This window comes from Limanda limanda, chromosome 12, assembly GCF_963576545.1.
Source record: "Limanda limanda chromosome 12, fLimLim1.1, whole genome shotgun sequence".
NCBI classification, from domain to species: domain Eukaryota; kingdom Metazoa; phylum Chordata; class Actinopteri; order Pleuronectiformes; family Pleuronectidae; genus Limanda; species Limanda limanda.
In genome coordinates this window covers 20,220,257-20,242,490 of record NC_083647.1, presented here as the reverse complement: position 1 = coordinate 20,242,490, position 22,234 = coordinate 20,220,257, and the positions used below count along the sequence as shown (strand labels likewise).

General features: G+C 40.8%; 7 gene segments (V, D, J or C); 3 read left to right on the top strand and 4 right to left on the bottom strand.

Annotated features, from left to right (window-relative positions):
* Positions 1–646: 646 nt before the first annotated feature.
* LOC133016155 (Ig kappa chain V region 3547-like) lies at positions 647–1,138 on the top strand. The segment is given in 2 exon segments: positions 647–709; positions 828–1,138. Coding segments are annotated over 2 exon segments (360 nt in total).
* Positions 1,139–2,103: 965 nt separating this feature from the next.
* Positions 2,104–4,337, bottom strand: LOC133015026 (immunoglobulin lambda constant 1-like). The segment is given in 3 exon segments: positions 2,104–2,504; positions 3,266–3,344; positions 4,329–4,337. Coding segments are annotated over 3 exon segments (411 nt in total).
* A 1,286-nt stretch (positions 4,338–5,623) lies between these two features.
* LOC133015024 (immunoglobulin lambda constant 1-like) lies at positions 5,624–7,060 on the bottom strand. The segment is given in 2 exon segments: positions 5,624–6,032; positions 7,051–7,060. Coding segments are annotated over 2 exon segments (327 nt in total).
* Positions 7,061–7,462: 402 nt separating this feature from the next.
* Positions 7,463–7,970, top strand: LOC133015023 (immunoglobulin kappa variable 4-1-like). The segment is given in 2 exon segments: positions 7,463–7,547; positions 7,639–7,970. Coding segments are annotated over 2 exon segments (384 nt in total).
* A 5,003-nt stretch (positions 7,971–12,973) lies between these two features.
* On the top strand, positions 12,974–13,540 carry LOC133015022 (immunoglobulin lambda variable 7-43-like). The segment is given in 2 exon segments: positions 12,974–13,136; positions 13,230–13,540. Coding segments are annotated over 2 exon segments (363 nt in total).
* A 1,364-nt stretch (positions 13,541–14,904) lies between these two features.
* LOC133015021 (immunoglobulin lambda constant 1-like) lies at positions 14,905–16,045 on the bottom strand. The segment is given in 2 exon segments: positions 14,905–15,227; positions 15,940–16,045. Coding segments are annotated over 2 exon segments (429 nt in total).
* Positions 16,046–21,091: 5,046 nt separating this feature from the next.
* Positions 21,092–22,233, bottom strand: LOC133015356 (immunoglobulin lambda constant 1-like; the record flags this gene model as incomplete). The annotated part of the segment is given in 2 exon segments: positions 21,092–21,414; positions 22,194–22,233. Coding segments are annotated over 2 exon segments (363 nt in total), but the record flags the coding sequence as incomplete, so codon positions are not given.
* Between the last annotated feature and the right edge of the window lies 1 nt (position 22,234).

Below are 22,234 nucleotides of genomic sequence, written 5' to 3'. Positions count from 1 at the left end.
TTACTCTTTAGTATACAGTCCAGTATCAGTGTTTTCTTTTTTGCAGAATTGACATGCGCTGTTCACCTGATCATGGTAAAAAGCTCAACCAGCAGAAAGCCCCATGTTAATCTCTGGTCAGGGGGGAAGTGAAACTCAGATTTAGTTTTGGTTCCCTCTTCACGGCTGCACATGGTCGCACAGTGTTCCTCAGTTAAAAAAAGAAAACGGCTGACTCAGATCAGGCCGAAATGCAAAATACATTCACAGTATCTCTCCTCCATCAGCACACAATCTGCGTTTAATGACAATTAAACATGTGCGTCATTAGAAGATGAGGAGTATGTTTTTTTTAGCTACCTTTCTGCTGCCATCTATATATCAGCAGCCTTATAAATGAAATGCCTGCAGTTTATCAAGATGTGAAAGGACATAAATAAGTGCGGGACAAGAGGGACCCAGAATTTGCAAATAACAACGACATGTTTCAGTTTTTTTCTGACAGATTTGAAATGGTCGATTGATCCAGAGAGAGATGAACTCTGCTTTTGCTGTTTCACATCAGCAGGTGTGTGTTTGCATGAACTTTGTGCATCGCTGCTCCTCAGGGTTTAAGTTCTCCTGCGTCACACAGAGACTGACCAGTTTTCACACGCTCACACTGAAAAGTGCTTCAGGATCATGATGCTGACAATAACTCTGACCATCATGTTGGTTTTTCTGAGTCAGGGTGAGAGATTGTGAACATGTCTTCTGCAGATGTAGTTTCTTTATTTTATTGTTTATTTTCCTCCACAGGCTGTTGAAACTATTTCCTCTGATGCTCTTTCATTCATTTCTTATTTCAGAGTCTGCTGCCAACAGTTTTCTGACTCAGACTGACTCAGTCAAGTCTGTTAGTCTTGGAGGGACTGTGAACATCGGAGCCACAGGGAGTTCAGATATTGATGATGACCTCAGTTGGTATCTTCAGAAACCTGGACAGGCTCCCAAGCTCCTTATACACTCTTCATCAACTCTTAATTCAGGAACTCCCTCTCGATTCAGTGGCAGTTACTCTGGTTCTAGCTACACGTTAACGATCAGAGGTGTTCAGGCTGAAGATGTTGGAGATTATTACTGTCTCGGTGCTCATGGCGGTGGCGTGTTCACACAGTGATTTAGAGCCGTACAAAAACCTCCCTCAGTTTGACTCAAGTGAAACTGGTCTGCTGCAGCTGCACAGAGAATAACTGGTCCAGTGAACACAACACAAGTCTTCAAGCAGAGCGACATTGAAGTTCAACACAGCTGAAACAAACTCTCAGTTTTAAATGTTCAGAATTCTCCTAACAAAGCCCCATGAAACCAATTTTTAGTTGAAACCTAGAATGTCTTATTGTGTGTGTAAGATGAGGAAGGGGTGGGATGGGTTGACGTCAACTTTATTACTTCACTGTCATTTACGTGGATGCACAGGTCTTCACTTTTAAAATTTTGAATATATAATATTTCTTTCAAGATTGTAGTGATGTGGTTCATTTGTTCTTTGTAGGGGGGTGTTTGGGTCAATGTAGGCTCCCCAGGTCCCTTTTGCCTGAGGCCCCTAAAGTCCCTTGAAACAGTGACATGATGATTATTATAATCACACATTCAAAAGTGTATTACCATTAAGCACTCACACATCAGAACATGGATGGAACAGAATATATTTCTAACTCTTATGCTAAATGTGTAATTTCCCTTCAATTTCTCAGGTTTTATTATAAACTTTTACTTCTGTCACTTATTGACAATAATATGAATTATGAGGAAAGTCCTACAAACTACTAATGTGATGCTTTTGTGATTTTCATCATTTGTTGAATGTTCAACTCAGAAGTCAGACACATGGTTTTCATGCAGATCCACACGAGATAAATTACTGTCTAAGTAGAAGTAAAACACAGATTTACATTAATATCTTTTGCCGCAGAAAAAAATAACACAGAAGCAGATGTTGGTGATGATACATTTTATTTTAGTAAAGTAAAAATAGAAATGTGAAAAACAAATGACAGGAGAACATGACATATTTATTCTTGTTTCAAAAGTATCACAATACAGCATTGGACTGTCATAATGAGTTGAAGAAAAGACATGAAGACATGCAGAGCTGCAGTAGAACACATGTAAATCAAACGGACCCACAGTAGAGCACAATGACTCCACCCGGTCGTCTCTCTACTCAGAGCAGAGGTCAGGGTCCAGGGTTTGCGCGACAGGGCTCTGTCCGTTCAGATTGGCCTCACAGCTCACTGAGCCCGCCTTCCTCCACTGATCTGCAGGGAGGCTCATGGTGCTGCTCCAGCTGTAGTGGCTGGTTCCCCCCAGGACCATCGGGCTGTGAGACACCCCTGAGGACCTGCTGCTGCCCCCCACCTTCCAGCCCAGGTTCCAGGCTGAGGGAAAGCCCCCACTGGCCATACACACCAGAGTGGCAGTGCCCTGCTCCAGCTCTTCACTGGAGGGGGGGAGGAGGGTCAGGGTGGGCCGCACCACACCCACTGGAGGAGAGAGAGGGGAGAAAAGACAAAGGGATGAGGATGAAGGAAAATGTTGTACAGGTGATTTCTTGTACGTTATAAAATGAAACAGAAGAACTTCTACTGTTGAACATCATTCACTCAGTGTCAGACCATCAGTCGCAGGGTTCAAGTGTCAATGTGGCTGAGAAGGTTCACTGATAATGATTCTTGATGATTATTGAGGACGTCTTCACGTCTGTTTCTCAACGTGTGACAGTGAAGAACTCGTCCCTGAGATGATTTTCTTCTGTTTAAACTCACAGAGCTGAAACACTGGTGTGAAAACAGTTCAAACCTTTAACGTCTGTTTCTTTCACTTCCTTTTCACCACATGAAGCGTGAACACAAAGCTGAGCTGCATCTACTGATAAAATCCTGTTTGTGTTCAACATCTGATTTTTGTGCCAAATTATGTTTTATTAAACAGTTTATGATTTAGCTTGAAGCTTGAGCAAATTCTATGTTAAAACATTTTAAACATGTGAATAAAAATCATCATTGTACATGAAAATAGCTGAAACATTCGTTTATAGTATGGTTCTATAAATGTATTAATCTACATAAACTGATTTCGACCAATAAATATTGATCTGCATTTCTTTTCTCAGGATATGAGATTACCTTAAATTGATAAAAATTCAACAAAATTATCAGCCAGTCAATCTCTGAACTTGATCGAATTCTTGTTCATTATTTGATAAAAGTTATAAATTCACAAAGTAAAAATCTCTGGTACTTACAGTCTTTGACGAGTGTGGTTCCTCCACCGAAAGTCCACCACAGTGATACAGACTCATTAGGTGCTCGTACAAAAACCTCCTGCACCGTGAACAACAGTCTGTCCACTGAAGACTCACTTTTTACTGGTAAAACTACACAATTTACACTTAATATTTATATTGAGCTAATGTGGCTTGAAATGTCATCAAGATTTAATAATAAAAAAATATATATTTGTTTTTAACATTTTTGTTACCTCTTCAAATGAAGAGACAAAAAGTGGATTTAAGTTTGTCATGAATTAATATTTCGAAAAATAGTTAAACATCATTTGAAAGCTGTAAAACAAACAGGATGCTTCAAAAGAATTAAAACAAGATGTTTTGACATCCTATTGTACGCCTACTCACTCTGTAATTCAAGGGGAATGAAATACACATATTTGCATCAATGAAAGTGACACAATTTGAATCCAGATGCTGACGACCCTCAATTCTGCTTCTTCATATTTAGTGTAAATCCAAACAGCAACGCTCCTGAGTTTGTGTCCCACGTCACCTTCAGTCCGCTCAGAGTAGAGGAATCATTTCCATAGAGAGGAGGCTTTGCATCGTCAGCTGATCCTCCACTGAACTGAGAAGCTTTATAGTCCTGTGACTCCAACTCTGCAGGACTCAGACCCGTCAGTCCACCACAACCACCATGACTCTCATCACCCTCCTCATCTGGACGCTGGCCTGCTGCAGCTTCACAGGTTCAGTCACTCAGCAACATTTCAGACGTGATGCGCTGCCTGTTCTCTCTCTTCACCTCCGCTGATTAATGTATGATTTGTGTTTGTGCAGGATGCAGCGGCCAGATGACTGTGACTCAGCCTCCAGTCGTGACATTTACTCCAGGATCCACTGTCACTCTGACCTGTAAAACCAACCCCAGTGTTAATAGGAATAGTAATGGTGATTATATGTTCTGGTACCAGCAGAAACCTGGACAGGCTCCACAGCTCCTAATATACTGGGTAAACAGGATACAATCAGGAACTCCCTCTCGATTCAGTGGCAGTGGCTCTGGTTCAAGCTTCACCTTAACCATCAGTAGTGTTCAGGCTGAAGATGTTGGAGATTATTACTGTCAGAGCCTCCATTATTTAAGCGGAGCATATGTGTTCACACAGTGATTTAGAGCCGTACAAAAACCTCCCTCAGTTTGACTGAAGTGAAACTGGTCTGCTGCAGCTGCACAGAGAATAACTGGTCCAGTGAACACAACACAAGTCTTCAAGCAGAGCGACAATGAAGCTCAACACAACTGAAACAAACTCACAGTTTTAAATGTTCAAAAATCTCCGAACAAAGGCCCATGAAACCAACTTTATAATTTTAGATTTTAAGTTGGAGAATAGAACCTTTAAATATGTGTTTGTAGATTGTAATGATGTGGTTCATGTGTTTCTTCGTAGGGGGGTGTTTGGGTCAATGTGGGCTCCCCAGGTCCCTTTTGCCTGAGGCCCCTAAAGTCCCTTGAAAAGCACCTGGAGTCCCACAAATGAGTTTTCATGGTGATTCTCTGGCAGAGCAGTGAACGCTGCGTTGACCGGCCCAGTTGCACGTGTTGTAAACGGAGCTGTATCGTAAAAAACCTGCTTCAACTAGTTGCTCTACAGAATGAGTTCTAACAGAAAACTACAATAAACACAGAGAATATATACAATGTATTATAAAACACATTGAGCTCATTAAACCAGCACATCCTGCAAGTTTAAAACCAGAAAAATCTGAAAATGTTTGTTATTTATCAATTTCATTTGTTGACTAAATGTTGCCAGATATTTATTTATTGACTTTAATTGTCATTTAGATTATGTTGCACTTCATCAATTAGTGATATGATGATTATTATAACCACACATTCAAAAGTGTATTACCATCAAGCACTCACACATCAGAACATGGATGGAACAGAATATCTAATTAACTCTTATGCTAAATGTGTAATTTCCCTTTAATTCCTGAGGTTTCATTATACACTTTTACTTCTGTCACTTTTTGACAATAATATGAATTATGAGGAAATTACTAATGTGATACTTTTGTGATTTTTATCATTTTGTTCAATGTTCAACTCAGAAGTCAGAAACATGGTTTTCATGCAGATCCACACAAAATAAATTACTGTCTAAGTAGAAGTAAAACACAGATTTACATTAATATCTTTTGCGGCAGAAAAAAATAACACAGTAGCAGATGTTGGTGATGATATATTTTATTTTAGTAAAGTAAAAAAAACAATGTGAAAAACAAATGACATTAAAAGATGAAATATTTATTTTTATGTCACACGTAGCACAATACAGCATTGGACTGTCATAATGAGTTGAAGAAAAGACATGAAGACATGCAGAGCTGCAGTAGAACACATGTAAATCAAACGGACCCACAGTAGAGCACAATGACTCCACCCGGTCGTCTCTCTACTCAGAGCAGAGGTCAGGGTCCAGGGTTTGCGCGACAGGGCTCTGTCCGTTCAGATTGGCCTCACAGCTCACTGAGCCCGCCTTCCTCCACTGATCTGCAGGGAGGCTCATGGTGCTGCTCCAGCTGTAGTGGCTGGTTCCCCCCAGGACCCCCGGGCTGTGAGACACTCCTGAGGACCTGATGCTGCCCCCCACCTTCCAGCCCAGGCTCCAGGCTGAGGGGAAGCCCCCGCTGGCCATACACACCAGAGTGGCAGTGCCCTGCTTCAGCTCTTCACTGGAGGGGGGGAGGAGGGTCAGGGTGGGCCGCACCACACCCACTGGAGGAGAGAGAGGGGAGAAAAGACAAAGGGATGAGGAAGAAGGAAAATGACGTACAGGTGATTTCTTGTACGTTATCAAATGAAAAAGAAGAACTTCTACTGTTGAACATCATTCACTCAGAGTCAGACCATCAGCCGCAGGGTTCAAGTGTCAATGTGGCTGAGAAGGTTCACTGATAATGATTCTTGATGATTATTGAGGACGTCTTCACGTCTGTTTCTCAACGTGTGACAGTGAAGAATTCGTCCCTGAGATGATTTTCTTCTGTTTAAACTCACAGAGCTGAAACACTGGTGTGAAAACAGTTACAACATTTAACGTCTGTTTCTTTCACTTCCTTTTCACCACATGAAGCGTGAACACAAAGCTGAGCTGCATCTACTGATAAAATCCTATTTGTGTTCAACATCTGATTTTTTTCAAAAAATATGTTTGATAAATTCAAACTAAACATTTTAAAACAGTTCATGATTTAGTTTGAAGCTTGAGCAAATTCTATTTCAAAATGTTTTAAACATGTGAGTAAAAATCATCATTGTACATGAAAATAGATTAAATATTTGTAATAGTATGTTTCTATAAATGTATGAATATACATACAATTATTACAACCAATAAATATTTATCTGCATTTCTTTTTCTCAGGATATGAGATTACCTTAGATTGATAAAAATTCAACAAAATGATCAGCCAGTCAATATCTGAACTTGATCAAATATTTGTTCATTACTTGATAAAAGTTATAAATGCACAAAGTAAAAATCTCTGGTACTTACAGTCAATGTTGAGTTTGGTTCCTCCACCGAAAGTCCACCACAGTGATACAGACTCATTAGGTGCTCGTACAAAAACCTCCTGCACCGTGAACAACAGTCTGTCCACTGAAGAGTCACTTTTTACTGTTAAAACTAAACAATTTACACTGAAAATTTATATTGAGCTAATGTGGCTCGACATTTCATCAAGATTTCATAATTAAAATAAAAAAAACAACATAAAATTGTTACTTCTTAACATTGAGAGAAAAAGCTGATTTAACTTTGTCATGAATTAATATTTCAAAATAGAGTTTCACATCAATTGAAAGCTGTAAGACAAACAGGATGCTTCAAAACAATTAAAACAAAATGTTTTGAAAATTCTAATAGAAATCTACTCACTCTGTAATTCAAGGGGAATGAAATACACATATTTGCATCAATGAAAGTGACACAATTTGAATCCAGATGCTGACGACCCTCAATTCTGCTTCTTCATATTTAGTGTAAATCCAAACAGCAACGCTCCTGAGTTTGTGTCCCACGTCACCTTCAGTCCGCTCAGAGCAGAGGAATCATTTCCATAGAGAGGAGGCTTTGCATCGTCAGCTGATCCTCCACTGAACTGAGAAGCTTTATAGTCCTGTGACTCCAACTCTGCAGGACTCAGAACCGTCAGTCCACCACAACCACCATGACTCTCATCACCCTCCTCATCTGGACGCTGGCCTGCTGCAGCTTCACAGGTTCAGTCACTCAGCAACATTTCAGACGTGATGCGCTGCCTGTTCTCTCTCTTCACCTCCGCTGATTAATGTATGATTTGTGTTTGTGCAGGATGCAGCGGCCAGGTGACTGTGACTCAGCCTCCAGTCGTGACATTTACTCCAGGATCCACTGTCACTCTGACCTGTAAAACCAACCCCAGTGTTTATAGGAATAATAATGGTGATTATATGTTCTGGTACCAGCAGAAACCTGGACAGGCTCCACAGCTCCTAATATACTGGGTAAACAGGATACAATCAGGAACTCCATCTCGATTCAGTGGCAGTGGCTCTGGTTCTAGCTTCACCTTAACCATCAGCGGTGTTCAGGCTGAAGATGCAGCAGTTTACTACTGTCAGAGCCTCCATGGTGTAAGCGGAGCGAATGTGTTCACACAGTGATTTACAGTCGTACAAAAACCTCCCTCAGTCAGACGCAGAGACATGAGCTGTTACAGCAGGAAGAGAGTGGGACACAGACAGTGGCGGTTCGTCATACAGGGCGCTGGGGCGCCGCCCACCCTACAATTTTGAGATGAAAAAAAAAAAAAAAATGACATGTCAAAAAACATTATATATAAAATAATTTAATAAGAAATGTACTGTTTTAAAGCGTTAAATGTGTGCCGGAGACCGTAAACCCCTGTCAAAACCACTTAATATATTATATTTGGTAATATATTTGCCATTCATTATCACTGAGAGAGAAGCCACTCCTCCCTGTGGGCGCCGGGCAAGTGGAAGTCTATGGAAGCCAACAAAAGGGGCAGGAACATTTGAGCAAGGACAGCTTCTCAATGGCGGATGACAGTTCGAGCCATGGGCGCACTTCACTTGCGCCTACAGCCAATGAAAGGGTTTCTTATACATCATGCTGACAGGACTGTCCAATCAGAGACCTTATCACTGATCTACAGGAGCTGCATAGTTAGCAGATACTTTTAATCTGCACGGAGGTGCAGCTCCGGTCCCGGAGCACTGAGTGAGACAGGTAGAGGACAGACAGTGGACAGATAGAAGCATTGTTGTTTACTGTGTCGTGTGTGTAGTTTTATCGATCAGTAATAATCAGCTGAAATTTTTAACCACATGTTAACGTGCTTGGGGACGTGCTCCTCCGGGACCGTCCCCGGGGACGTCCCGGTCTCGGTCCCCGGGGACCGGAGCACCTCCCGGAGCACCGGAGCACCTCCCCGGGGAGGTCCGGGACCGGGCCGGGACCGTCCCCCGGGGACGTCCCGGCGACCGGAGCACCTCCCGGAGCACCGGAGCACCTCCCCGGGAGCTCACCCTCTGGTGCTCCGGAGACCGGGACGTCCCCGGGGACCGGAGCACCTCCCGGGGGACCGGAGCACCTCCCGGAGCACCGGAGCACCTCCCCGGGGACCGGGACGTCCCCGGGGACGGACCGGGACCGGACCGGGTCCCGGACCGGACCGGAGGTCCCCGGAGCGGACCGGAGGTCCCCGGAGCACCCCGGAGTTTTTTTTTTCTCATTGCGGTGGGCTATTTAAACCGCGCCGCCCAAGTGCGCCCCCCCCCCAAAAAAAATGTCACCAGCCGCCACTGGACACAGACCAGTGAACACAGAGACTGACAGTAACCTCACCAAGCACAACAGACACAATCACACACTTTCAGACCTAAGATGAAGCTCTTCAAAAGTTTATTTTACTCACTACATAACTTTATTCCTACTAATCAATGACCAGTTTGTAATATTTAAATATCATTTCACCTCAAGCTTTGCTTATGCTCTTATTTTCCACATTAGTCTCAATAGAATATTTCTAAGTTTGTACAAAAAAGTGCAGTATTTGCAGTGCGTAACTTCATGATGTATTTGTAGTATAATCAAGAATCCTACACAGAGCAAGGTGCATTCCATAGGCTGTATACATCTTTATGTATATTTTTTGTGGACTCTATCTTTGTATTAAAGGTTTTGAAAGACATATGGACTGCACATATACTTGTATTGATTGTTTATAAATTTTACATGTTTCATATGGATTGTCAATCTGTTTATATGGAGTGTTTATAAATATATAGATAATATATTATTGAATTTTAAATATAAATATATATATATATATATACATATATATTATGATAAATGTATTATTGAGAGAGTCAATAGAGTGTATTTAAATATATATAGACCTTATATATCCTTATATAGTAATCAGACTGTCTATACCTTCATATAGACAGTCTATCTAACTAAGGTCTCTTTAGTTCTCATGATGTATTTTGCAGCTCTATTTATGAACATGGTTTTATCTTTATTAGCAGATGCAGTTTTCTCAGTTTTAATGGAATTGACTTCTTAGCTTTATTTTTTTCACATAGTATTCGAATGAGCCTGATACTCGTAAACTTCACTGTCACATTTAGTCTGATTGATACTCAGAGTATTCTCTCAGGGGGTGAGAATACTTTAATAAAAACAGGGGCCTGGGGTCACTGAGGTCAGATGAGTCGTACTTACTTACTTCTTTCCCTAATATCAGACCTGCATGAAATTACTGATGTACATGGTGATGAAAAGGTTGAACAAGGACAGAAACTTGACAGACAACTCCGTGTTAGCCCCCACCCAGACTGCTATGAACCTGGGTGTGACACTCGACAGTCAACTCTCCCTTACGGCCAACATTACTGCAACAACACGTTCCTGTAGATTCATGCTGCACAACATCAGGAGAACACGTCCCCTTCTCACTCAGCAGGCGGAGCAGGTTCTGGTCCAGGTTCTTGTCATCTCACCTCTAACACTATTGCAACTCCCTCCTGGCAGGTCTACCTGCTAGTGCCATCCGACCTCTGCAGCTCATCCAGAATGCAGCAGCTCCACTGGTCTTTAACCTAAATTCACTGACACTACTCCCCTCCTTTGCTCTTTTCACTGGTTACCAGTGGCTGCCCGCATCGCTTTCAAAACATTAGTACTTGTGTACCGTGCTGTGAACGGATCGGATTCAGTCTCCTTCCAGGACATGGTCAAACGTTACACCCCAGCCCGTTCACTCTGCTCTGCATCTGCCAATCAGCTTGTTGCTCCCTCACTTCGAGCTAAACACTCAACAACATCACGACTGTTTGCTGTCCTGGCTCCTAAATGATGGAATGTGCTCCCCATTGACATCAGGACAGAAAGTCTACACATCCTCCGCCGCAAACTTAAAACAGACCTCTTCAGACTATACCTTGAATAAAAGTTTAAACCAACAAAATAGTTACACTTAATGGCACTTAATTATAGCACTTTGTAGTTTGGCTTTCTTGAAGAAATTCTACTTTCTTGATTCTTGTTGTTGTGGGTTTGTACCCTCATGGCTGAATGCACTTATTTTAAGTTGCTTTGGATAAAAGCGTCAGCTAAATGAAATGTAATGTAAAACAAAATCAGCCTCACACCATGATGGAGTTATTGATGATGGTGAACTGCCAGCAGAGGGCAGTGTGCATCTACTTAGAGACATGAAGGGATATTACTGAGGGAGAGAGTTACTCCCAGGGCAGCTTCCTGGCTTCAGTGTTCAGTAGCAGTTGGATTTAGTTGAGGAAACAAAATCACGTGGTCAGACTTTGATACATTTCTTGGTTTGGGATGAAATAGTCCATTAACAACATTCACATTCAAAGGTTTTCAGGTAAAAAGCCTCGAAGACAAACTTCTCCCATGTGTGCAGACCAGAACTTCTCAAAGTCAGACACGGAAGTGAAAGTTCCTTCATGTGATGTCCACATGCTCTCCCTCAGCGTCACCTCTTCCTCTCAGTTTCATAAAGACAGGTGCACTCAAATGTATTTTGCATGAATTTTATGCATCGCTGCTCCTCAGAGTTAAAGTCACACAGAGTCTGAACCGTTTTCACGCACTCACACAGGAAACTGCATCAGGATGATGTTGACAGTAACTCTGAGTGTCATGCTGGTTTTTCTGAGTCAGGGTGAGAGATTTTGAACGTGGTGGAAATGTGTTTTCTTTATTTTCCTCCACAGGCTGTTGAAACTATTTCCTCTGATGCTCTTTCCTTCATTTCTTATTTCAGAGTCTGCTGCCAACAAATTTCTGACTCAGACTGACTCAGTCAAGTCTGTTAGTCTCGGAGGGACTGTGAACATCGGAGCCACAGGGAGTTCAGATATTGGAGCTGACCTCAGTTGGTACCTTCAGAAACCAGGACAGGCTCCCAAGCTTCTTATATACAGAGCATCAACTCTTCAATCAGGAATTCCCTCTCGATTCAGTGGCAGTAGATCTGGTTCTAGCTACACCTTAACCATCAGAGGTGTTCAGGCTGAAGATGTTGGAGATTATTACAGTTTCGGTGTTCATACCAACGATGTGTTCACACAGTGATTTAGAGCCGTACAAAAACCTCCCTCAGTTTGACTGAAGTGAAACTGGTCTGATGCAGCTGCACAGAGAATAACTGGTCTAGTGAACACAACACAAGCAAAGGAACGGAAACTCACACTTCTCGTTTTGTATTCTCCTCATTCACTTCCCGCTCTGAAGCTACTGACCGATCCTGGCACCGTGCATCAGTCCAAACAAAAAGCTCCAGGTTATTGTTATAGATTTTGAAATAAATGAGTTAATGCTTCATATGTAGTATACTCTGCTGACGTGCAGAGAAGTGACACAACTGAAACCATCTCCTGCACTGTCTGACACTGCAATGATTCAGACTGGAGGTTTTTCAAAGTGTAAAATGTTGAAAGCAAAACAGAGACACTGATTTATTGTGACACACAGTTTTATTCAATGATGATTATGATATTTTGATGAATGAGTAGGTTTGTTCTAAATTAGAATTAAACTTATAAAAGTCAGTTTAATTAAAAACACTATCAGAGATAAAGCAGAATATGCAGATGATCTATACTGAAAAGCAACATGGACACTGAAACTCAGCAGAAAGCTGCAGAGAGGAGATGTGCAGCTCATCAAAGAATCAGCATCATGTCAGACAGGATGTGCTGTCGTCTCTCTACTCCGAGTAGAGGTCAGAATTTAATAATTTAAAAATAAATATTTTGAAAATGTTGTTACTTCTGAACCTTTCGAGACAAAAAGTTGATTTAACTTTGTCATGACTTGATATTTCGAAAAAAAAGTTAGTTTGACATAATTTTAAAGCTGTAAAACAAACAGGATGCTTCAAAAGAATTAAAACAAAATGTTTTGAAATTTCTAATGTTCATCTACTCACTCTGTAATTCAAGGGGAATGAAATACACATATTTGCATCAATGAAAGTGAAACAATTTGAATCCAGATGCTGACGACCCCCAATTCTGCTTCTTCATATTTAGTGTAAATCCAAACAGCAACGCTCCTGAGTTTGTGTCCCACGTCACCTTCAGTCGCTCAGAGCAGAGGAATCATTTCCATAGAGAGGAGGCTTTGCATCGTCAGCTGATCCTCCACTGAACTGAGAAGCTTTATAGTCCTGTGACTCCAACTCTGCAGGACTCAGACCCGTCAGTCCACCACAACCACCATGACTCTCATCACCCTCCTCATCTGGACGCTGGCCTGCTGCAGCTTCACAGGTTCAGTCACTCAGCAACATTTCAGACGTGATGCGCTGCCTGTTCTCTCTCTTCACCTCCGCTGATTAATGTATGATTTGTGTTTGTGTGCAGGATGCAGCGGCCAGGTGACTGTGACTCAGCCTCCAGTCATGACATTTACTCCAGGATCCACTGTCACGCTGACCTGTATAAGTACTCCCAGTGTTTATGGCAATATATATACGTCCTGGTACCAGCAGAAACCTGGACAGGCTCCCAAGCTTCTCATATACTTAACATCAACTCGATATTCAGGAACTCCCTCTCGATTCAGTGGCAGTGGCTCTGGTTCTAGCTTCACCTTAACCATCAGCGGTGTTCAGGCTGAAGATGTTGGAGATTATTACTGTCTCGGTTATCTTAGCAATGTGTTCACACAGTGATTTAGAGCCGTACAAAAACCTCCCTCAGTTTGACTCAAGTGAAACTGGTCTGCTGCCGCTGCACAGAGAAAAACTGGTCCAGTGAACACAACACAAGTCTTCAAGCAGAGCGGCAATGAAGCTAAACACAACTGAAACAAACTCACATTATTAAATGTTCAGAAATCTCCAGACAAAGCCCCATGCAACCATCTTTGTCAAATTTATATTTTCTACTTTGTTTAATTGACTTTATTACTTCACTATCCTTTACGTGGATGCACAGGTGTGCTCTTTTAAAATTTTGACTCTATGATACTTGTTTGAAAATTATGTGATGTAGTTCATGTGTTTCTTTGTAGGGGGGATGTTTGGGTCAATGTAGGCTCCCCAGGTCCCTTTTGCCTGAGGCCCCTAAAGTCCCTTGAAACGCCCCTGGAGTCCCACAAATGAGTTTTCATGGTGATTCTCTGGCGGAGCAGTGAACGCTGCGTTGACCGGCCCAGTTGCACGTGTTGTAAACTGAGCTTTATCGTAAAAAAACCTGCCTCAACTAGTTGCTCTTCAGAATGAGTTCTAACAGAAAACTACTATAAACACAGAGAATATATACCATGTATTATAAAACACATTGAGCTCATACAAGCAGCACATCCTGCAAGTTTAAAACCAGAATAATCTGACAATTGTGGTTATTTATCAATTTCATTTGATGACTAAATGTTGCCAAATATTTATTTATCGACTTTAATTGTCATTTCGATTCCGTTACACTTTATCAAATAGTGATATGATTATTATTATAATCACACATTCAAAAGTATATTACCATTAAGCACTCAAACATCAGAACATGGATGGAACAGAATATCTCATAAACTCTAATTCTAAATGTGTAATTTCCCTTTAATGTCTGAGGTTTCATTATAAACTTTTACTTCTGTCACTTATTGACAATAATATGAATTATGAGGAAAGTCTGACAAACTAAAAATGTGATACTTTTGGGATTTTCATCATTTTGTTCAATGTTCAACTCAGAAGTCAGAAACATGGTTTTCAAGAAGATCCACACGAGATAAATTACTGTCTAAGTAGAAGTAAAACACAGATTTACATTAATATCTTTTGCCGCAGAAAAAAATAACACAGAAGCAGATGTTGGTGATGATATGTTTTATTTTAGTAAAGTAAAAAAACAAATGTGAAAAACAAATGACATGAGAACATGAAATATTTATTCCTGTTTCAAAAGTAGCACAACACAGCATTGGACTGTCGTAATGAGTTGAAGAAAAGACATGAAGACATGCAGAGCTGCAGTAGAACACATGTAAATCAAACGGACCCACAGTAGAGCACAATGACTGCACCCGGTCGTCTCTCTACTCCGAGCAGAGGTCAGGGTCCAGGGTTTGAGCGACAGGGCTCTGTCCGTTCAGACTGGCCTCACAGCTCACTGAGCCCGCCTTCCTCCACTGCTCTGCAGGGAGGCTCATGGTGCTGCTCCAGCTGTAGTGGCCGGTTCCCCCCAGGACCCCCGGGCTCTGAGACACCCCTGAGGACCTGCTGCTGCCCCCCACCTTCCAGCCCAGGCTCCAGGCTGAGGGGAAGCCCCCGCTGGCCATACACACCAGAGTGGCAGTACCCTGCTCCAGCTCTTCACTGGAGGGGGGGAGGAGGGTCAGGGTGGGCCGCACCACACCCACTGGAGGAGAGAGAGGGGAAAAAAGACAAAGGGATGAGGATGAAGGAAAATGACATGCAGGTGATTTCTTGCATGTTGTGAAATGAAACAGGAGAACTTCTACTGTTGAACATCATTCACTCAGTGTCAGACCATCAGCCACAGGGTTCAATTGTCAATGTGGCTGAGAAGGTTCACTGATAATGATTCTTGATGATTATTGAGGACGTCTTCACGTCTGTTTCTCAACATGTGACAGTGAAGAACTCGTCCCTGAGATGATTTTCTTCTGTTTAAACTCACAGAGCTGAAACACTGGTGTGAAAACAGTTCAAACCTTTAACGTCTGTTTCTTTCACTTCCTTTTCACCACATGAAGCGTGAACACAAAGCTGAGCTGCATCTACTGATAAAATCCAGTTTGTGTTCAACATCTGATTTTTGTGACAAAATGTGTTTGATCAATTCAAACTAAACATTTTTAAACAGTTCATGATTTAGTTTGAAGCTTGAACAAATTCTATTTTAAAACATTTTAAACATGTGATATACAAAAAATGATTACAACCAATAAATATTTATCTGCATTTCTTTTTCTCAGGATATGAGATAAGCTTAGGTTGATAAAAATTCAACAAAATTATCAGCCAGTCAATCTCTGAACTTGATCAAATATTTGTTCATTATTTGATAAAAGTTATAAATGCACAAAGTAAAAATCTCTTGTACTTACAGTCAATGTTGAGTTTGGTTCCTCCACCGAAAGTGTACCACAGTGATACAGACTCATTAGGTGCTCGTACAAAAACCTCCTGCACCGTGAACAACAGTCTGTCCATTGAAGAGTCACTTTTTTCTGGTAAAACTACACAATTTACACTAAATAGTTGTACTGAGCTAATTTGGCTTGAACTTTCATTAAGATTTAATAATTAAAAAATATTTTTTTGTGAAAATTTTTGTTACTTCTAAAAATTGAGAGATAAAAAGTTGATTTAACTTTGTCTTGAATTGATATTTTGAAAAGAAGTTTGACATCATTTAAAAGCTGTAAAACAAACAGGATGCTTCAAAAGAATTAAAACAAATAGTTTATAAATAATTATAATGTACATCTACTCACTCTGTAATTCAAGGGGAATGAAATACACGTATTTGCATCAATGAAAGTGACACAATTTGAATCCAGATGCTGACGAGCCTCAATTCTGCTTCTTCATATTTAGTGTAAATCCAAACAGCAACGCTCCTGAGTTTGTGTCCCACGTCACCTTCAGTCCGCTAAGAGCAGAGGAATCATTTCCATAGAGAGGAGGCTTTGCATCGTCAGCTGATCCTCCACTGAACTGAGAAGCTTTATAGTCCTGTGACTCCAACTCTGCAGGACTCAGACCCGTCAGTCCACCACAACCACCATGACTCTCATCACCCTCCTCATCTGGACGCTGGCCTGCTGCAGCTTCACAGGTTCAGTGACTCAGCAACATTTCAGACGTGATGCGCTGCCTGTTCTCTCTCTTCACCTCCGCTGATTAATGTATGATTTGTGTTTGTGTGCAGGATGCAGCGGCCAGGTGACTGTGACTCAGCCTCCAGTCATGACATTTACTCCAGGATCCACTGTCACGCTGACCTGTATAAGTACTCCCAGTGTTTATGGCAATATATATACGTCCTGGTACCAGCAGAAACCTGGACAGACTCCCAAGCTTCTTATACACTCAGCATCTACTCTATATTCAGGAACTCCCTCTCGATTCAGTGGCAGTGGTTCTGGTTCTAGCTTCACCTTAACCATCAGTGGAGTTCAGAGTGAAGATGCAGCAGTTTACTACTGCCAGAGATTCCATGTAGTAAGCGGAGCACATGTGTTCACACAGTGATTTACAGTCGTACAAAAACCTCCCTCAGTCAGATGCAGAGACATGAGCTGTTACAGCAGGAAGAGAGTGGGACACAGACCAGTGAACACAGAGACTGACAGTAACCTCACCAAGCACAACAGACACAATCACACACTTTCAGACCTGAGATGAAGCTCTTCAAAAGTTTGTTTTACTCACTACATCACTTTATTACTTCAAATCAATGACCAGTTTGTAATATTTAAATATCATTTCACCTCAAGCTTTGCTTATTCTCTTATTTTCCACAGGAGACTCAGTAGAATATTTCTAAGTTTGTACAAAATAGATTTTCTCAAGTGCAGTATTTGCATTAAGTAAATTCATGATGTTTTTGTAGTACACTCAAGAATCCTGCATAGAGCAAGCAGCATTCCATAGGCTGTATTCATCTTTATATACATTATTTGTGGACTCTATCTTTGTATTAATGGTTTTCAATGATATATGGACTGAACTTATATTTGTATTAATTGTCTATAGATTCTACATATTTTACATGGACTGTCATCATCTTTTAATAGACTGTTTCAAAAGAAATTATTAATATATTATTATTATATATATATTATAAAACATATATATTTTTTTGACAGTCAGCAGTCTGTATTTAAATCTATATAGACCTAATATATAATCATATAGTAATCAGACTGTCTATACTTTCATTTAGACAGTCTATCTAACTAAGGTCTCTTTAGGCCTCATGATGCATTTTGCAGCTTTTTTTATTCACATGGTTTTATTTTTATTAGCAGATGCAGTTTGCTCATTTTTACTGGAATTGACATATTAAGCTTCATTCTTTTGTCACAAAGTATTCGAAACAGCCTGATACTCGTAAACTTCACTGTCACATTTAGTCTGATTGATACTAACAGTAATTTCTCAGAGGGTGAGAATACTTAAATAAAACAGAGGCCTGGGGTCACTGAGGTCAGATGACGTGTACTTACTTACTTCTTTCATCAATATCAGTGCTGCATGAAATGACTGATGTACATGGTGATGAAAAGGTGGAACAAGGACAGAAAACAAAATCAGCCTCACACCATGATGGAGTTATTGATGATGGTGAACTGCCAGCAGAGGGCAGTGTGCATCTACTTAGAGCAGGGGTGGGCAAACTTTTTGACTCGCGGGCCACAATGGGTTCCAAAATTTGACAGAGGGGCCGGGCCAGGAACAGATGGATGGAGTGTTTTTGTGAACTAATATAAATGACATGGAAAAATCCCTGAAAACTGCGACAGTTTCTCGGCATATCAGGCATACAGCCTTCGATTGGACTTCAGTGAAAAAGTATTTTGTTGTCGACTCCGTGTTAAACACTCGGCACTCATTGTCCACTTTTTGTTTCCTTGATCCTCTCATATTACAGAAGGGCTCACAGGGCAAAGGGAAAAAGTGAAGGGAGATCACGTGCCCTTTCGAGCCCGATACACCACACTCCCTGGCAAATTTAATTTAGCTGACGCTTTTATCCAAAGCGACTTACAATAAGTGCATTCAACCCCGAGGGTTCAAACCCAGAACAACAACAATTAAGAAAGTATGATTTCTTCAAAAATTAAGCAAAACTACAAAGTTCTATAAGTACGTGCCATTGAAGTGCTACAAAAATGGTTAGTTTAAAAAAAAAAAAAAAAAAAAAAAAAATATTTTTTTTTTTTTATTTTTTTTTAATTTGGACTAGTTCGGCGGGCCGGATTAAAAAGCCCAACGGGCCGTACTTTGCCCATGTCTGACTTACAGACATGAAGGGATATTCCTGAGGGAGAGAGTTACTCCCAGAGCAGCTTCCTGGCTTCAGTGTTCAGTCGCAGTGGGATTTAGTTGAAGAAACAAAATCACTTGATTAGATTTTCATACATTTCTTGGTTTGGGATGAAATAGTCCATTAACAACAATCACATTCAAAGGTTTTCTGGTAAAAAGGCCTTGAAGACAAACTTCTCCCATGTGTGCAGACCAGAACTTTTCAAAGTCAGACACGGAAGTGAAAGTTCCTTCATGTGATGTCCACATGTTCTCACTCAGTGTCACCTCTTCCTCTCAGTTTCATAAAGACAGGTGCACTCAAATGTATTTTGCATGAATTTTATGCATCGCTGCTCCTCAGAGTTAAAGTCACACAGAGTCTGAACCGTTTTCACGCACTCACACGGGAAACTGCATCAGGATGATGTTGACAGTAACTCTGAGTGTCATGCTGGTTTTTCTGAGTCAGGGTGAGAGATTTTGAACGTGGTGGAAATGTGTTTTCTTAATTTTCCTCAACAGGCTGTTGAAACTATTTCCTCTGATGCTCTTTCATTCATTTCTTATTTCAGAGTCTGCTGCCAACAAATTTCTGACTCAGACTGACTCAGTCAAGTCTGTTAGTCTTGGAGGGACTGTGAACATCGGAGCCACAGGGAGTTCAGATATTGGTGCTGACCTCAGTTGGTACCTTCAGAAACCTGGACAGGCTCCCATGCTTCTTATTTACGATGCATCAACTCTTAATTCAGGAACTCCCTCTCGATTCAGTGGCAGTAGATCTGGTTCTAGCTACACCTTAACCATCAGAGGTGTTCAGGCTGAAGATGTTGGAGATTATTACTGTCTCGGTTATCATGGCAGTGAAGTGTTCACACAGTGATTTAGAGCCGTACAAAAACCTCCCTCAGTCTGACTGAAGTGAAACTGGTCTGCTGCAGCTGCACAGAGACTAACTGGTCCGGTGAACACAACACAAGTCTTCAAGCAGAGTGACAATGAAGCTAAACACAACTGAAACAAACTCACAGTTTTAAATGTTCAGAATTCTCCAAACAAAGCCCCATAAAAACAATTTTTTGTTTAAACCTAAAACGTCTTAATGTATATGTCAGATGAGGAGGGGGTGGGATGGGTTAACTTAAACTTTATTACTTCACCATCATTTACGTGGATGCACAGGTCTGCACTTTTTAAATTTTAACAATATAATATTTGTCTGAAGATTGTAGTGATGTCGTTCATGTGTTTCTTTGTAGGGGGGTGTCTGGGTCAATGTAGGCTCCCCAGGTCCCTTTTGCCTGAGGCCCCTAAAGTCCCTTGAAACGCCCCTGGAGTCTCACAAATGAGTTTTCATGGTGATTCTCTGGCGGAGCAGTGCAAGCTGCGTTGACCGGCCCAGTTGCACGTGTTGTAAACGGAGCTGTATCGTAAAAAACCTGCCTCAACTAGTTGCTCTACAGAATGAGTTCTAAAAGAAAACTACAATAAACACATATACGATGTATTATAAAACACATTAAGCTCATAGAACCAGCACATCCTGCAAGTTTAAAACCAGAATAATCTCACAATTGTATTTATTTATCAATTTTATTCGATGACTAAATGTTTCCAGATATTTATTTATCGACTTTAATTGTCATTTAGAATCTGTTACACTTCATCAAATAGTGATATGATGATTATTATAATCAAACATTCAAAAGTGAATTACCATTAAGCACTCACACATCAGAACATGGATGGAACAGAATATAGAATTAACTCTTATGCTAAATGTGTAATTTCCCTTTAATTCCTGAGGTTTAATTATAAACTTTTACTTCTGTGACTTATTGACAATAATAAGAATTATGAGGAAAGTCCTACAAATAACTAATGTGATACTTCTGTGATTTTCATCATTTTGTTCAATTTTCAACTCAGTAATACAGTAATACACAGATTTACATTAATATCTTTTGCCGCAGAAAAAATAAAACAAAAGCAGATGTTGGTGATAATATATATTATTTTAGTAAAGTAAAAATAGAAATGTGAAAAACAAATGACATGAGAAGATGAAATATTTATTCTTGTTTCAAACGTAGCACAATAGAGCATTGGACTGTCATGATGAGTTGAAGAAAAGACATGAAGACATGCAGAGCTGCAGTAGAACACATGTAAATCAAACGGACCCACAGTAGAGCACAATGACTGCACCCGGTCGTCTCTCTACTCCGAGCAGAGGTCAGGGTCCAGGGTTTGATCGACAGGGCTCTGTCCGTTCAGATTGGCCTCACAGCTCACTGAGCCCGCCTTCCTCCACTGCTCTGCAGGGAGGCTCATGGTGCTGCTCCAGCTGTAGTGGCCGGTTCCCCCCAGGACCCCCGGGCTGTGAGACACCCCTGAGGACCTGATGCTGCCCCCCACCTTCCAGCCCAGGCTCCAGGCTGAGGGGAAGCCCCCGCTGGCCATACACACCAGAGTGGCAGTGCCCTGCTTCAGCTCTTCACTGGAGGGGGGGAGGAGGGTCAGGGTGGGCCGCACCACACCCACTGGAGGAGAGAGAGGGGAGAAAAGACAAAGGGATGAGGATGAAGGAAAATGACATGCAGGTGATTTCTTGTATGTTATAAAATGAAACAGAAGAACTTCTACTGTTGAACATCATTCACTCAGTGTCAGACCATCAGCCGCAGGGTTCAAGTGTCAATGTGGCTGAGAAGGTTCACTGATAATGATTCTTGATGATTATTGAGGACATCTTCACGTCTGTTTCTCAACGTGTGACAGTGAAGAACTCGTCCCTGAGATGATTTTCTTCTGTTTAAACTCACAGAGCTGAAACACTGGTGTGAAAACAGTTCAAACCTTTAACGTCTGTTTCTTTCACTTCCTTTTCACCACATGAAGCGTGAACACAAAGCTGAGCTGCATCTACTGATAAAATCCTGTTTGTTTTCAACATCTGATTTTTTCAAAAAATATGTTTGATAAATCCAAACTAAACATTTTTAAACAGTTTATGATTTAGTTTGAAGCTTGAGCAAATTCTATTTCAAAATGTTTTAAATATGTGAGTAAAATCATCATCGTACATGAAAATAGATTAAATATTTGTAATAGTATGTTTCTATAAATGTATGAATATACATAAAATTATTACAACCAATACATATTTATCTGCATTTCTTTTTCTCAGGATATGAGATTACCTTAGATTGATAAAAATTCAACAAAATTATCAGCCAGTCAATCTATGAACTTGATCAAATATTTGTTCATTATTTGATAAAAGTTATAAATGCACAAAGTAAAAATCTCTGGTACTTACAGTCAATGTTGAGTTTGGTTCCTCCACCGAAAGTCCACCAC